This window comes from Poecilia latipinna, unplaced genomic scaffold, assembly GCF_001443285.1.
Source record: "Poecilia latipinna isolate Pla-1442-1.1 unplaced genomic scaffold, P_latipinna-1.0 Scaffold975, whole genome shotgun sequence".
Lineage (NCBI taxonomy): Eukaryota > Metazoa > Chordata > Actinopteri > Cyprinodontiformes > Poeciliidae > Poecilia > Poecilia latipinna.
In genome coordinates this window covers 384,414-400,989 of record NW_015113591.1, presented here as the reverse complement: position 1 = coordinate 400,989, position 16,576 = coordinate 384,414, and the positions used below count along the sequence as shown (strand labels likewise).

Below are 16,576 nucleotides of genomic sequence, written 5' to 3'. Positions count from 1 at the left end.
ATCGAAAGTGGGAAAAAAAGTTTTCTTTTGAGTTTTTTTAGAAAAAAAAAAATAAGAGAAAAAAAAAAAAAAAAAAAAAAAAAAAAAAAAAAAAAACTCATCCTAGCATCAAAACTTTTTATTGAAAGACAAAATAGGCATTTCCCTTAAGCAAATTTATTTTCAAAATGTCAAATTGCACAACTATTTTGTCAATGGAAAAGCAACTACTGATTATTCTTCGTTGTGGCTCCAGTTAATGGGCGGGACATATATTATTGTTCTCAAAGTTGATAAGTTGGACACAGAAATATTGGGGAACTTAAGGTGGAATTGTGACAGTCAGGGCATTTTCCCACCTCATAGTCCAGTAGATTTTGTTTGATTGTTGACCAAAACATTTGGTCCTTTTTTTTGCTGTTGGTCTTTGGACGAGCTGCACTGAAATGTGTATTTCCCCTCTGGGGACTAATAAAGTATATTCATTCACTCATTCATCCATTTTCAGCTGCTGTTCTCTTTCTGAGCAACCTGTTCTTCCTGGTCGCCTGTGGGGGCGCTGCACCAACAACCAGTGAAGGAAACAACACAAAAACCTCTGAAGACACTTAGCGCAACTTCCTCCTTCATGACATGTGAACAAAAACAGAGTGACGTCAGATTTTAGTAGTTGTAGGATTTCTCTTCTGTCTTTGGTTAAAGACCACAAACTATTTCTCCCGTTAGTGACAGACACACATATCTTTTGGGTGCATTTACCCAGAATTCCCTGCGCGATAGTTTGCTTCCTGCTTTTGAAGCGGTTTCCGGTTCGCTTGCCGTTCACATAAACATTCAAACCACACCAGAGTTCACTTCAACCGAACCAGAGTTCGTTTATTTGGTCCACATCAGAATTTGATTGCGCCTTCACACCTCTCCAAACGAACTGGAGTTTGATTTAAACGGACTCAATGAGGCTGGTATGAATGCACCCTTAGACAACTGGATTGGAGGAAGTCCAAAACAGCATGTTCACATCATGAGCCACTTGTGTGCATGAGAAGGGTAAAAAGAACTCCATCTGAAGAGGAATTACATGAAAGAGACTTTCACTTTGACTAAACCAGATGGTGGTGCAATTCTAAATATAAAAGTCAGATAAATGGGGTTTGGGTTCTGATCCCAAACTTCTGTTTCCACTTCAGAGAAATACATAAATGCTGGTCTGCAAAATTCCTAAACAACACATGCTGCCTGCTCATACAATGAGCCTAATGAAGGACTTACTGTTTGGTTAGAGCCTGGTGGCCGAAGAAATATGTGGACGAAGGATATGTTTTTTTGTTTTTTTCTTCTACTTTTGGTCTCATTTGCATAAAATCATTTCAAATCAGTTTATTTTACAATTCATCTGAAATGAATCCCCTAGGTCAGCAACATTTACAATCCACAGAGATGTTTCTGTCCTTAGTCCAGCTATAAAAAGCATGTCAAATAAAATGCAGTTTCAAGCCCAATGACAAAAAACAACATTAAAATCACATCTAAAAACTGGTAACTGGTACTTCTACTGTCATAATGTTATGAAAATTCATGCAAACAAACAACTAAAAACTGCTAAACTTTACATTTGTTGTATTTATGTTTTTTTGGCTGTCTATAGTTTTTCAGACTGCAGACCTCTGGCTTATTAGTTCATGCAAATGACCCCAGAAGCAAAAAATAATAATAATTTTAAATTACATATAGTTACTAACACGAGGGATGTTATGGAAGCATCAGTTTGCAGTAGATTTTGAGGTTATTATTGCAGCTCATACTCACCAACACACTGAAGGAGAACTGTACAGTGTGTTCTTTGAGGGAAACTCTGGTGAACCACAGAGCTGCAGGTATGGCTGCTGAGATAAGCGATGCTAACATGAACCCCACCCATGCAAACATTTACTGCTTTTTATGACTGCCTTGCAACTGTTTGGTTGCAGTTATCCGACGGACATCTAATATTCTGACAGAACCAGATATTTAAAGGGAGGACTGCAGGACTGTTTGAAGGAGTGACAGGGAAATAACAGCTCACAGTGCTGTGGAAGAGTTTCCTCTATATCAGCTCTACAATGTTAGTATTCAAGCACCACAATGCTGCAACTTTTGGATGAATCTCTGCCTCAACAGAGATTCAAAGGCTGAATTACCTCCATTGCAAATAAGCTGGTTTTGCAAAGATCTGGTCGTTAACCCTTTATTTGAATCAGGCGTGATGGACTGGCGACCTGTCTGGGTGACCCCGATTCTCGCCCATTAACCACTAGAGGCACCAACACCCCACTAGGGATAAGCGTGTTAAATAGTGTTGGAGAAGGGATGTATTCAAAAGTTACAGTAGCTGTTTTTCCATCTAAATGTCATGCCAATTTTTTAGTGAACTTTTAAAACGTCACAAAAAAGAAAATATAACTCAGCTGGTTAGGAGCAAATCAAGCAGACTAAGCAAAGAGTAAAATTATCAGATGTTAAAGCTGTGCCAAGAGTGGATGGCAGCGTTCGCTGTGTCAGAACTTCTTCAACTAATGTGTTTCCAGCTCCACTTTACTGCATTAACCGCCTCAGGAGAGTGTAAAAAGTATTTTTGCAAAATTGAAAAAGTTTAGAATTTTGCCGTTTCCATCATCCTTATCTGATGCAATACTTCAAATAAGAAAAATTAAACCCTTGCTCTGTTGACTTCCTATATTTTTGTCAAAAATTTTTACCAATGGACAAAAAAAACATGAGTAGATAAAAATGACCTGTTTTTTAAATTATTATTTCATTTATTACTAAATAAAGTTATCCAAACTAAGTTTTTATTATGTAGAAATGCAGTTGCACGTTCAGTGAAATTAATTGTGATTAAACACTTCTTTTGGCCCAACACAGATAATTGTTAGATCCGTAGAATCAACCAATAGGAAATATTTGCCTGATTACAGCTGTTACTGTCAAGCAAAGTCCAACAACCTTTTCACACAAGACCAGGTTAGTTTGCAGATTTTTTTTTCTTCTTTGGAAATAAAAACATAATTTGAAAACTGCTTGCTGTATTTACTTAGGTTAAGCTTGTATTACTTTATTTAAGGATCCAAAACATTTAAGGAAAATTACCAAAAAAAAACCATAAGAATTCTGTTAAGGGCAGAGGTCAATTAATTTGGGTTATACCACCATAACAAAATAGCCATTAAATCCAAAGCCACATTGTGCAGCCTCTGAGAAACCAGATAGCTGTTCAGTCCTGTAACCTGCATGTCTTCATAAAAGACAAGAGAAAAATACACCAAGCATTCTGTCACAACTGCACCACACTCCCAACGTCTAGTCAGCCGGCAATAGCATCCAAATATGAATTCAAATATGAATGATATTACCGAATGCTATTATTCCCTGTAAGTGCAACATGAATAACAAATTTATTTTAAGGGCAATTCACTTTACGTTGACGCCCCATACAGAGGGTATATTTCAGTCTCAAACAGACAAGTTTGGCTGCAGGTTTTACAAGACAAGCAAATTGACATGAACTCTTTTCAGACAAAAGGAATATTCCAGGACTGCAGAGAAAAGCCAAGTGTCACGTTGGATAAGCAGTGCAGCCGTGAGACAGACTGCCAAGTGGGTGAATGTGATTCCTAAGACATGATGTTATTTCACAATGTCTGAACATGACAGAGGCTCATAGAAAACTCAAATCTGACAGTGTCAGGGTCTGCGACTGGCTGACAGGATGACGGATAACTGCGATAAGACGGTAAGAGCTCTAGACGAAGCAAGTTGATTTCTACAGTGTTTAGACGAAACAATGCACTGTTCCTTACAGAGCATCTCAGGAATAACAGACAATTAAACATGAAAGAAAAGACAATCAGAAGAATGAACAAAACAAATGTTTTCAGCTGTTCATTCTTTAGTCAAAAGCTGCTGGAAACAAAAATGTTTTCAAAAGAACCAACTCTTTGTGCACACTTCAGGCTCCTGGTTTCCTGGAGCTGGTCAGGACTTTGGCAGCACCACATAAATGAGCTGCAGCAGTCAGATTGATTTTTTAGCTTTACAGGAACCAGCATAAACACCGATTCAACAATTTAATCTACAGAAAACAAAGACAAGCACCAGCTTTTCTGTGTCCTGCTGGACAAGAAACTTTATTGTTTTTTTTTTTCAATGACAGTAAGCTGATTTGGTAACAGACTGTGTATGGTTGTCAAAACCTAAATAAAAAACTTAGCCATGTCTTAGTACACTTGCAGTCGTTCCATAGTCTCTGTTTAAAGATGATGGACTGAGCAGAGCTCTGTGCCTTGGTATATTGTTCCCATCTCTGCTTTAAACTTCTCCACAACGTCCTCCCTGATGTGTCTGCTGTGTTCCTTGGTCTCCATGAAGCTGTTTGTCCTCTAATGTTCTCTAACTAACATCTGAAGCCTACTGAGATAAAATTACACCCAGGTGGACTCTGTTTACCAATCAGGTAAAGTCAGAAGGCAAAGTGGTCAGGTGGATTTTATTCAAGGCATCGTGGTAAACGGGGATGAAGGCATACTTTGATAGTTTTTATTGGCAAAGAATTTGTAATTTCCTGCCACAAATGTAGAAACTTCATGCTTTAGACAAAGGATGTGAAGCAGAGAACAGCTCTGTGATGTCAGCTAGAGGTTCCACTGAAAATAGTCCACAGGTCTGAGTTATAGCCACCTGTTGTGAGCCAGGCTCTGACTACAACAACTCCCAACTGTTGCTAAGTGTAAGCACTCTGAATGCCAGCTGGCTATCATCCAGATTAGCCAGGTCTCTGTAGTTTCCACGGTGGTGCCTATGAGCCTCTGGTTCCTTGGTAATGAGACATTATCAACCCAGGAACAGCCCAAAAACAAACAGAGACCTTTGACAGATAATGCCGTTTGGACGTCACCACAGACGCACGGAGGGTGGCATGTAGGAGACACAGGGCAGTGTCTCATTGCATTGCTCTCGCGAAACAAACGCCATTGTTGACCAGAACCTGCACAAAAGGCGACCCGGCGCAAGCCCGGTGGAGTTTGCTGGAAATGTACACATGGAGGAGGAATGAATGGACGAGAGAGAGCTGCAGGCCTGCGACCGAGGTTGGCAGAGATAAGAGTCTGTGTGTATTATGAAGGGGGTTGGGGTAGTTCAGCTGGAGAAGGCTGGCCTGCAGCTGTGTGTATGTTGCATTTGGTCTCATGCCAAAAAAATCTAGAGTTGGCGACAGGAACGCCGTAAAACTTAAAGCTATTGTGAGTGGCTTGCCTTTCGCCTCGGTCCCCCTCTCGCTCTCTGTGAAAGCAACTATTCACCATGGAGGCAGAGAGACACAACACAATGGCTGTCCATTTCTGGTCCGACACGGCCCTGCCTGTATGGAACAATAAACAAACGTATTCAGTCTTTCCAGGCCCCGCCCCTGAGCTCGACTGCCTGCGTTTGTGCTGCCACTACGGCAAAGGTGGAAGAAAGAAGGTCAAAGGTCTGCTATGATGCTCGTCGGTCGCAGCAGATGTTAAGAAAAACTTCATGCATGGATGGAGTCATTGATGGGTTGCACGTCATGAAAGGTCATTAGAAAACAACTTAAAGGTTGTAAAGGCGCTTGTATTTTATGGAAAGAGGAAATGGGATTAGTCAGAGGATGACATCAACAATAATGAAGTGCTTGTTTTGCAGACAAAGGGTTGAATTTGTAAGTCCAGGGGTGCAAAGTCTAATGGTTATTTGGCTTTAAATATGTTGTTTTACAAGGTAAAAAAAAATACACTCAGTATACACAGCTTCAGGTCATGCATCCATCTGTTGTGTTCATATGTCCCTTTTATTTGCTTCTGAGCTGCAAGGACTGGAAGCTTCAGGGGAAACCCTGATGCTCTCACCACCATACAGGAGATAATGCATTTTAAAAGGGACATCAGTTTAAAAAACAACAAAAAACATGCCATGTCAATAATTATTTTAGCTGATTTAAGGGATAAGTGGAAAACGTTTTATTATTACTGCAGTCAAACCTTTCCTCCAACCGTTAACCAGATTTAGCATTTTTCCACGTTTTTACTGATGAAGTCCAAGTCTCCGGGGTTGGAAGGCCTCCTTGCCATAACCATAATCTTTAGCTCCTTTCACAGTTTCTTTGTGAGAATCAAATCGGGACTCTAGACTCCAAAAAGTTGCCTTTTCTTCCAGTCAGAAAAAACATGTTTCTTCTGACTGGAAATTAAAAGGATTAAATCTGCTGGAATATGAATAATTTTGTACTTAACTGTAACTCAGTATAGTAATGATGGACAGATCAATTGACCACTGATGAATAAGCGCTCTTCAAGCAGAGGCTTCTGATGAATCAGGGACCCCCACCCCCGCTTAGTATCTGCCACTATTCAACACTTCAGTAAAGTCGCATTATGTATGTTTATGCAGATTTATTTAAGTGTTTTTTCATTGCCTTTTAAACAATTTTTGTTTCTGCATGATTATATTTGCATTTTCTACATTCCCTCCATGTTTTCTAATAAAGGGGATTTAATTCCATAAGAATGTGAGATTCCAAAATCAGCAAAAGATCATAAATGCAAATTCAGCTCAACTGAAACATAAGGGGAGAAAAGGGAAACTCAGCAACACACAACCAACCCCCTCCCACACACACGTACACACACACACACACACACACACCTCAGCCCAACATGGCTAAGTCAATGTTTTGCCACAGCATCATTTATTCAGTGACATCTGAGAAGCGCCATTTGCTTTGGTGTGTCACGCACACGTTAAAAGGGTTTTGTCTGCATACCTCTGAAACTTGTCCTTACATGTCAGAGGTCAACAGGCCACCAGGGACACAGGTTTTGTCCTTTTTTCCAACCTCTAAAGGAAACACAGGGGGCCAAACATGCAGACATGGTTACATTTAAAGATAATGAGAAGCTTATGGAAATAAAATCCCGTATATTACGAGGATTGGAATCTTTAATTTCTTTAACATAAATGTAAATTAAGATTTCTTTTATTCCAGTTGACATTTTTAAGCTGATCAGTTTCTAGTAATCTATAACTTATTGTTTTATAATCAGAGGTGCACTGTTTGCAGTTTTCTGAATGACTGATGTGCTGATTCAGATTTTTCCCAATACCAATTCATTTATCTGAAAAGTTCCTAAATATACCAACAAAGTTGCTAGCTTGGCAACTGTGGGGTGACTAGTGTTAACCACCAATGTGCAGACGTGACCTGGTTGGGGGGGGGGGTGTCCCGACAGAGGCTGATTTTTAGACCTTTGTGGAGGGAGATATAAGATCAGTGGACAAGATGGATTTCACATCCAAGAATCGCCCAAAACTAAAGGAATTAGAGAGCGTGGTTGGACACCATGTCTGACCATGAGCCATTTTCTCCTACTAGTGCTAGGCACGCAATTGTTTCACTTTTACCCAGAATGCCCTGCGCTTCTTTTGCAGCGGTCTCCAGTGCACTTGGCGCTCACATACGGATTCAAACCAAAACAGAGTTCACTTCAACCGAACCGAGACCTACGTTTGTAGGTGGACCAGAGTTTGCTTTTTTGGTCCACCCTAAATTCCAGTATTACAAACTTTTAGATCCATATCTGCTCCAACTCTCCTGAGTCAATAATTAGGCCATTAGCAGGGCTACAGAACTCCAATGCATGCTGAGGAGCAGCTAATTCTCCTGCTCCATTCTACCTGAGGGTTGGCACTTGAAAGAACTAATCTACAGACATGGTAGAGAGAGGAAGATTTCTCTTTCTTCACAGCTCAGTGAATATTCTACATATTGGATATTCTATCAGATGTGCAATAGATGTGCGATATTGATCACACATCCATTGCGATTATATATATATATATATATATATATATATATATAGTTATTAAGTTGTTGTCCAGCAATAAATGCACCTGAACTAAACATTGGATATTTCTGAAATGTACTATGTGATATTATGATGCTATTATAAAACATGAATTTATTTCGAGGCAGTAGGCACATCTTTACCAGGGGTGCCAATAAGTTTGCAAGAACAGGTGAAACTTAAAAAGGGACGTGATCCTGAAGAGTTTTAAAAACCAGCAGACAGGAAACAAGGGGCATAAAGAACAAGAAGTCATCTTTGTTTATTTTTTTGTTTTTTGTTGTTTTTTTTTTAAATCTATGAGCGCTACCAGAACGCCATGATTCACACCATCAGTACGTATGAGGGGCAGTTACTGGACAAACAGGAACAGGAATGCCAGGCATGTGGATGATCAGCAGATTATTACACATGAGCTCACGAAACAAGTCACACAAGAAACAGAAAGTTACCGCCCAGTGAAATTAGCCTGCTGATGCATGTGTGGAGAGGGGCGAACCAACAGGACAGTAATACTGCAACAATTCTAACACATGTGCAAAAAAAAAAAAAAAAAATTAACAGCAGCACAATGAACATCTGCTGATGATATATGAGATCAGCATCGTCATCATCAGCATCATCACTACATTCTTACAGCAAACTCTTCACATGTTTGTTTTCCACTGTTTCAAAGTCCAGATTAGAGAATTTATGACCCGTTTATGAGCCAGTTAAAGGCCTTAGTTGGAGCTGAACAGGAAGACAGGTTGAGGTCATGGCAAACAGAGGAGAAAATCCTTTTATGAACACAGAGCTGTGGGTCACGTGGTTCTGTGATGAACAACATGGAAATAGTTTGTGCATGAATGATCCATTTTGTTTGTTTGGTAACAAATGTGACAACATGAGACGTTTGGTGAAATGGACTGTCCTGGTGTTGATTAAGCGAGCTACAACTCCCTGCATTTTCCTGTGTGGAAATTTCCCCAACTGCGCTCCAACAGCTCTTCAGCTGAACGGGGAAAAACGGGTGAGGTGGAAAATGAAAGAATGGGAATTCGAACTGTCCCTGTGCTGGACTCAGAAACTGAGATTCTGAATGTGTCCCATCTGAAAACAAAAACTAGAAATGTTGCCCAGGAGGAAGCTCACAGGGATTTTAAAGTAATGGCAAAAAGAAGAGGAAACACTGAAGACAAAAGTACTTTTGGTTTTGATTCTATAATATGTGCAGTGTTAGCAATTTGAAAGACGCATAAAAAATCCCTCTAAATTCCCGTCAAAGTGTAGAGTTTTCAAATGCAAAAGGAAAAAGACACATGATTTTCAAAACTACTAAATGGATAATTATAGAATGTTTATGTATTTATGATTTTATTCAATTTCCATCCGTCCATTTTCTGTACACCCTTTTCCCTAGTGAGGTTGGGGGGGCTGCTGGTGCCTATCTCCAGTGAACATTTCGGGTGAGAACTAGGATACACCCTGGACAGGTTGCCAGTCTGTCGCAGGGCAACACAGAGACAGACAGGGCAAACAGCCATGCACAAACACACACACACACACACACACACACACACATACATACATACATACACACACACACACACACCTAAGGAGAACCTGGAAAGAGAACCCACCAAGCACAGGGAGAACATGCAAAAACTCCATGCAGAAAAACCCCAGACCAGGAATCAAACTCAGGACCTTCTTGCTGGAAGGCAACAGTACTACCCACTGCTCTACTTTATTTAATTTGATACCCCTAAATAAAATCAAATGTCACCTAATTAGCATCATGAAGACCAAGGAACCCAGCAAACAGGTCGGGGAGAAAGCTGGGTTATGGGGTGCACCGATTTCCTTCATTTCTGGTAATCAACCGATAGTTACATGTGAAACAGATTTTATCCATCAATCTCAAATTCCTCCACAAAGGTCTGTAAATCAGACACTGTCTCCTTTTGCTCTGCCGTGAGAGGACTGACTGATCCACACACCAGGTCACATGCACAGTTTAACAATCACTATATTTAGCAACTTTTCAGACAGAACAACTAGCAACAAACCTAGCAACTGTTTTTGCTATTGGAGACTTTGGCAACAACTGATTTTTTTAGTAGTTTTTTTTTTTTTTGGGGGGGGGGTTTAGAACCTAATCCGTTCTAAAAGCTTAGAACATCTCAACGATCTCTGTTCAATCAATCATCTGAAGATAGAAAGAGGACAAATCAATGGCAGACTTACTAAGACAGAGGGCACAAAGGGGAATGTGTTGTGATTAATCAGAACATGAATGACTGCTCCCACAGTTTCAGAGACATGTTGGGTAGAAAGGGGCTCACATTGTGGGTCACTTCCTCTGCAGCCCTCCCCTAACTCCCTTTAAAAATGATCCCTGCCTCCTCCTCATCCTCATCTTCCCTTCACTTCCCTCTTTTCATGCTTGGAAACTAATTTGTCCAGCAAATATTTCAGGCTGCCAGATTAAGAGTGTCAGAGAGCTGACCAGAGGAGAAGCTGCCGAACAGGAAGCATCCCTGGTGCAAAATGGGAAGCCTTGTTCAGAGCACAATGAATTCTGTAAATCACGGCAAACAAAAACTTGGAGGTCCTCCGAAGTGTGAATGAAGCACCTGGGTGGAGCGAGTGAACAGACAGGGAGTCTGTGCAGAAGAAAAAGAAAACAGGGTAGGATTGTGCTTCCCGCCTGACACACTGCGGGCTCCACTGACTTTTAGGAGTTTGGTTTCTTGTTTCAGAAACTTGCAGACGCTCTGCCCTCTAACTACAGGTGTCCCGACTGGGCCTCAGTGACAAAGCACACACTGCTCTTTGTTTGGAGATGCTTTGGGAGTCTAAGGAAACATGAGAATCCATCAAAGTGATACTGGCTCTGGGACAAATTTACACGCCAATTCCACCACAAGCAGTTGTTAATGATTTATTTGTCACTGGAGAGCAAAGTTGGGCTGCACGCCTCCGAAGCAGCTTCTACTTTCCTCCAGGAGTTCAAAGGGTCATGCCCCTCCCTCATCCCGGTCATATGTGCATATTGTTAGCATTATCCTTCTTCTTCCACACCTGTATAACAGGAAGCTGCTTTACGCTAGCTGAACTTTCGCCCACTCTCACAAGACATACCCAAATTTGGACTTCTGGCTTATGAAATGCAGTGAAGGCCGGAGGAAACAGGATGAAAGGAGCTTGCAGCGGGCAAGCCTTACTGTACGTGGGAGTAGTTGGGAAGTTCTTCAACCAGTCAGACCAGACAGAGGGACCCACTTTACCGGCTCTACCAACCCGGGGCGAGAGGAAACCACACACTTTCTGTCAAAGGCTTCATAAATCAGATTTTACTTCTACTCAGATGCAGCCAGGGAAACGCAATGTATGTAGAACACAACATACATTCTGATATTCTGAGAAATGCATTAATTACAAAATTCGTTGGATTGAGTTGGTAAATGATTGATTTTTCCATGAAAAGTGTTTGATTAATGACACCCTGCTTGTGTTTGTTATGACTTGGTCCTTCCAGTAAATAAACCTGAAAGTAATATGATATGTAGGACCCCCCACACATGCAAACTGAACTGACTAATGGGACAAATGACGAAAAAGTTATTCATGTCACAGAATCAGCACACACAGACACCCACATACATGCACACACGTATACACACACACACACACACACACACACACAAAACAAGCTGCACAATGTCCTGTGCTGCAGGTTTAGCCCTCTTTTAGACACATTTCACACATTCTGGTTCTCTCCTGGGAACAAACGAGTAGATGAAGCATTATGGACCCGTTTCCAGTATGTTTGGACCACCTGGCAGTGCCAGGGTGACAGATGGTCTGTTCGTTCACAGGTCTGCACAATTAGGAACAGAAAAATCAGGCAAGTTATAAAGCTGACATCATGTAGAAACACTTACTAAAGTACAAATGGAGCAAAGCTAAAGTTTGTTTTTCCCCAGAAAACTATTTCTGATTATGCAGTTTCTGTTAATGAGCTGAACTCCTGCAGACGACATACTTGAGGAAGATAAGAGATCAGACAGCACCACCATGTGGCAAGAAAAGGGTATTTCTCAAAGGTATAAACAGTATAGACATGGATAATTATCAGTCGCTTCAGTAGCTGTGTTTCCATTGACCATATAGTTGCACAATTTTACATTTTGAAAATAAATTTGCTTAATGGAAGTACACCAATTTAAAAAAAAAAGTTTTTTGATAATAGATTTTGGCTAAACTTTCACTAAGCTTCAATGGAAACATTTTCGCATCACACAAGTCACATGATCAACAATCGGATGTTGCTACTGGCACGAAACACAAAGAAGCCAACAGGAAGTAGTAGGAGGATGTCGTTGCGACATGTTTTATGATTCATCGCATGAACAAACTTATTCACATATGATTTTCATTGCATTTATTCTTTAATAAAACACAGCGATTGTGAAATTGTGTTGTTTCAGCATCAGCAGAATATTGACAAAGTTTTGTGGACATTTGTAATGGAAACGGAGCTACAGACTGGTGATTAGAAAAATGTGATGAAGATAGCTTGATCACATTGAATTACACAAATTCTAAAAATCCATCTGTTAACATGCAACTAAATAATCTTGACCTTTCCTTTCTGTGAGGACAAAATCTCACTGAACTAAATGTACAAAACTTCCATGAAGGGACAACCCAATCTACTGTTTTAGTAAAAACCCCAGAACCAGAGGTGAGTGGTAACTACTTACATTTAGTTCAGTAACTTTTTATTTCAAAAATGACTTCATTAGTTTAACTGGGCCATACACCATTATGAAGTAATACTCTAAAGTAAAACTTCTTGCTACTCCAGCCACCACAATTTCACCACACGGACAACAAAAATGTTTTAACCAAAAATGTAGCAGACAGACATACACCTTCAGGTTATGTTGAAGTGAGACCTCTTGTTCATACACCAGCTTCAGTGTTTTAATGAAATCTATCTGCTGAGCTGTTTGGAGGTCAAGGAAAATATTCCATAAGCAGTTCATGCGGTCACTGGAAGTTTTTTATCCTGTTCTAACGTAAACAACAGGGCTGCACCGATTTTAAAGCCTAACCTGATGATTCCAATTTTGGCCTTTTTGTCCAAAAAGTCATCAGGTGATTTCCAAAGACAATTTGTTGCACCTGGTTTTATTTATGACCATTAAAGTGAAGTGGAAAATGCATACTACACCAAAGAATCCCAATAAAATACATTGAAGTTAGTATTGTTGTAGGATGTACACCCCATTAAATACATTAATGGCCCTTTGCTCTGCAGAAATTTATATGAATGCAGAAGACGAACCAGGTCAGATTTACAGCTCATTTAACAGACGTTGACTGTTCCAGATCTGATCTCACCCAGCAGCCCTGGGTACAGTTTACACTCCAAACACAGCACATTTACTTCCTGCTCTCTGTCCAATCAGAGCCAGTGATGTGTGGCTCTGTGTTTACAGTATAGAGACTTAAGTGTATTTAGTGTTCTGAAGTGTTATCAATTAGAAGGAAACAGAATGATATCCGGTGGAATAATAAACAGATCGTGAAATTTACAGATTGTTTCAGCACCAGATTATATAACTTATTCTTTGCCCTTTGTTGTCTTTCAAATTTGCTGTTTGTTCTTTATTGATCTCTCTGATGCTTTCAAAGAACAGCCGGATTTATACTAAAACTAAATCAGGAGCTGATCATTTCACCCCTTCTGCAACTGGATGTTCTGTACCCACTTTAAGAATAGAATTAAGGAGCTAATCTAGAACTAAAATCTGTTTCTAAAACTAAACATACCCAACCAGGGATCAACAGGGATTAAGAGGAATAGAGTATAATAAAGTTTTCACCAAAAAAAATATGCAATAAAATACATTCTGTGACACTGTAGATTTTCTATGATCATTTATGTCAGATATGCAATAGTTGAAGTTAATGGATACAAAATGACATGCTAAGGTGTGTAAACAGAAGTAGAGTAGGGGTCTGAAACCTGTGGCCCCAGTAACTCTTTGGACCAATCACAATGACTTATGTAAAAGTGATAATGCAGGTTTTATATGAAACACTTGCATTGAATTTCAACCAAATGAAACTAAAAGCACAAATATTTTTTTTATTTGCTTTCCTTCTATTAATGATGGAATAGTGTTACTAAAATCCTGTAGTAGGAAATGCATCCATTCTCTCTTTGCTAACATTTTTATGTTTTTCTCTGTAGTCTACAAAAGGAGATAAAATGTTCCCAAAGCAAATATTTCCCAAATATCATAAGCTGTCTTTAATCAAAAGGTCAGATAACATTAGCAGCTCTAAGTAAGTTATAGACTGTAAAGGTCACTGACCTCTGAAATTGGCAAACTAATTAGTGAAAGAAGAAACTGACTCATAATTGCACACAGATGGACTCTTTAGTGCCTGGATGACTTCTGAAGGCTGTTGGTTACACTGGATTTTATTTTCTGATTATAAAAGGGGCAGAGGACAAATAATGCAAGGCTAGAATTTTATTTGTAATGTAATCTGGGGAGAATTTTTTTTCATTTAATTCAATTAAAACTTCAACAGTTATGCACTACTTAGTATTGGTCTTTTAAGTAAATTCCCAATAAATACATCACACACGTGTCATGTGACAAAATGTTCCAATTTCTATGACCCTATAATTTGTTTGCAAAGCAACATGCTTTCAACCAGAAGAGAACTCCAGATGGCGACGTTGAGTTGAGACCTGATGTTTGGTATAACAGCAGAAACCATGAACTCAGCCTGGAGTTACATTCCAAAACCACTCCTCTACAGAGTCAGAAAGGTACTATTGGTGTGATCTTTTAGGTCCAACATGTTGCTGCAAAAAAAATAAAAAACCATATAGCCTCTCTGGAAATATTAATACACCTTCTAGTTTTAGTAAAGAAATGTCACAGAAAGCCTCACGATTGGTTGGTGACATACAAAATGACATCTTTAACTGTGAGGAGAAGCTGTGGGGTTGAAGCATTATAACCCATCAGCTCTCAGGTGCAGTCAGATGCTCTGCTGTTGTGTGGAGACATTACGTACCAGAAGTGAAAAGCAGACAGAAAGTGCATCGACAGCAGTAAGGAAACCGAGCTGCAATCACAACATACCATCTGAAAACCATGACATAGTTTCAGAGATGAGAGGAGTGAAAGGTGCTGCCTCTCCTATCCATCTGAGATTGTTGCTACAACAACACTTCCTGCTAGGCTGATGACTCAATTAGTAAATTAGTGCTCCTTATGCTTATGCTGTTCACTATGTGATCTACCTGGCCTGCTTCAGGCCAAACTAAACAATCTCCGCCCTTGTTGAGCGTTTTATTAAAGTAGCTCTGCTAGCTAACCGATTGATGGGTGTGTCTGTATGTGGAATGTGGAGTCTCCACCGCTCTCATTGCATCTACTCCTGCATAGGGTGGAAACCAAGCAAAGCAAATACTCAGCTGTGACACAAACAGTTATGTGAAGAAGCGTTTATGCTCCTCCTCTTTACACTTTGTGGTCACACAAATATTTTCTTAAAAATAAGAAAGTTCTTTAAAACACAGCTGATTAGTTTAATTTGAAATCCAAATCCATAATTACTCCCAAATTTGTTGCATAGTTTGATGAATGACTAGAGACAACCAAAGTTATTACGTTGGTTGTGGGTTCTATTCCCAAGTTTTTTTTTTTTTTATATTATTAAATTTTTATTTAACCAGATAAAACCTCTTGAGCATAGCAGTTGTGACAGCACTAATTTAAAGATGTTTTTGGTTGTTTTTTTGTTTTTTGTTTTTTTGGAAAAAGAGTTCAATGACACGAGCAAGCTGAGTTTTAGTTCAGCTTGCAAAGTGTTCCAAGCAGAAGGTACAGAAAACTAAAATTGTTCCCTTTTTCTGTTCGTACACAAGGAACATAGAGGTGCAAACAATCCTTGGAGCAGAAGGCATATCTGGTTTCTGCTTTCTGAATAAAAGTACTGTACATAAATAATTAGGAAGCAGGTCAATAGGAGACTTGTGCACCAGAGTAATCCGGTATGAATGTCCCCTCATAGGCAGGGACAACATGCTAGCTTTACAGTACAGAGCACAGTGGCAACTACAACCACTGGTTGTAGGTAGCTACAACCAGTACACCGGAGTCTAACTGAACCCTAACCCTACAGACAGCTGTTAAAGCACAATAACAATGCACCACAACAGGAGCAAATAGAAGATAAAAAGATCGAGAATTGAGTCCTGAAGAACCCCACAAGACTCGATTCTTGCAAGATACCAAGATCCAGGCTCTTGGTACACTTCCTTTATCCTTTACCTGGTACGTTCTGTCATTCAAACAGGAACAACACCAATCCAGGGCTAAACCCTCAGTTCCATCCCAGTGTTTCAAACCAGAGATATACTATGGTCTACAGCACTGGTCCCCAAAGTCGGTCCTCGAGTGCCGGCATCCTGCATGTTTTAGTTCTCTCCCCGGTTTAGCGCACCTGGATCAAATGATGGCTCATTAGAAGGCCTAAGAAGAACATTGACAAGCTGAGAGAACTAAAACATGCAGGGAGAGAACTAAAACATGCAGGCTGGGAGAGAAGTAAAACCACCAGGGAGAGAACTAAAACATGCAGGCTGGCCCTCGAAGACCGACTTTGGGGAGCAT

The 16,576-nt window shown here is 39.9% G+C and overlaps 2 protein-coding genes across 3 annotated transcripts in view; both read right to left on the bottom strand.

The window, feature by feature from the left end:
• The window catches only part of gng12a (guanine nucleotide binding protein (G protein), gamma 12a), a 39,734-nt gene that overhangs the window by 15,103 nt on the left and 8,055 nt on the right, over positions 1-16,576 (bottom strand). The window contains exon 1 of one of the 2 annotated variants that reach the window (XM_015050106.1): positions 1,786-1,862. The exons of the other annotated variant lie outside the window; for it this stretch is intronic. The gene's annotated coding sequence lies outside the window, so the exon portion shown is untranslated. Of the gene's footprint in view, positions 1-1,785; positions 1,863-16,576 lie in introns of those variants that run through there. 2 annotated transcript variants of the gene reach the window in all.
• wls (Wnt ligand secretion mediator) overlaps positions 16,080-16,576 on the bottom strand; it is a 43,692-nt gene continuing 43,195 nt past the window's right edge. The window contains exons 10-11 of the mRNA XM_015050086.1: positions 16,455-16,477; positions 16,080-16,089 (exon numbers count right to left, since the gene is read on the bottom strand). Coding sequence (XP_014905572.1) covers positions 16,080-16,089; positions 16,455-16,477 — 33 coding nt within the window. The remainder of the gene's footprint in view (positions 16,090-16,454; positions 16,478-16,576) is intronic.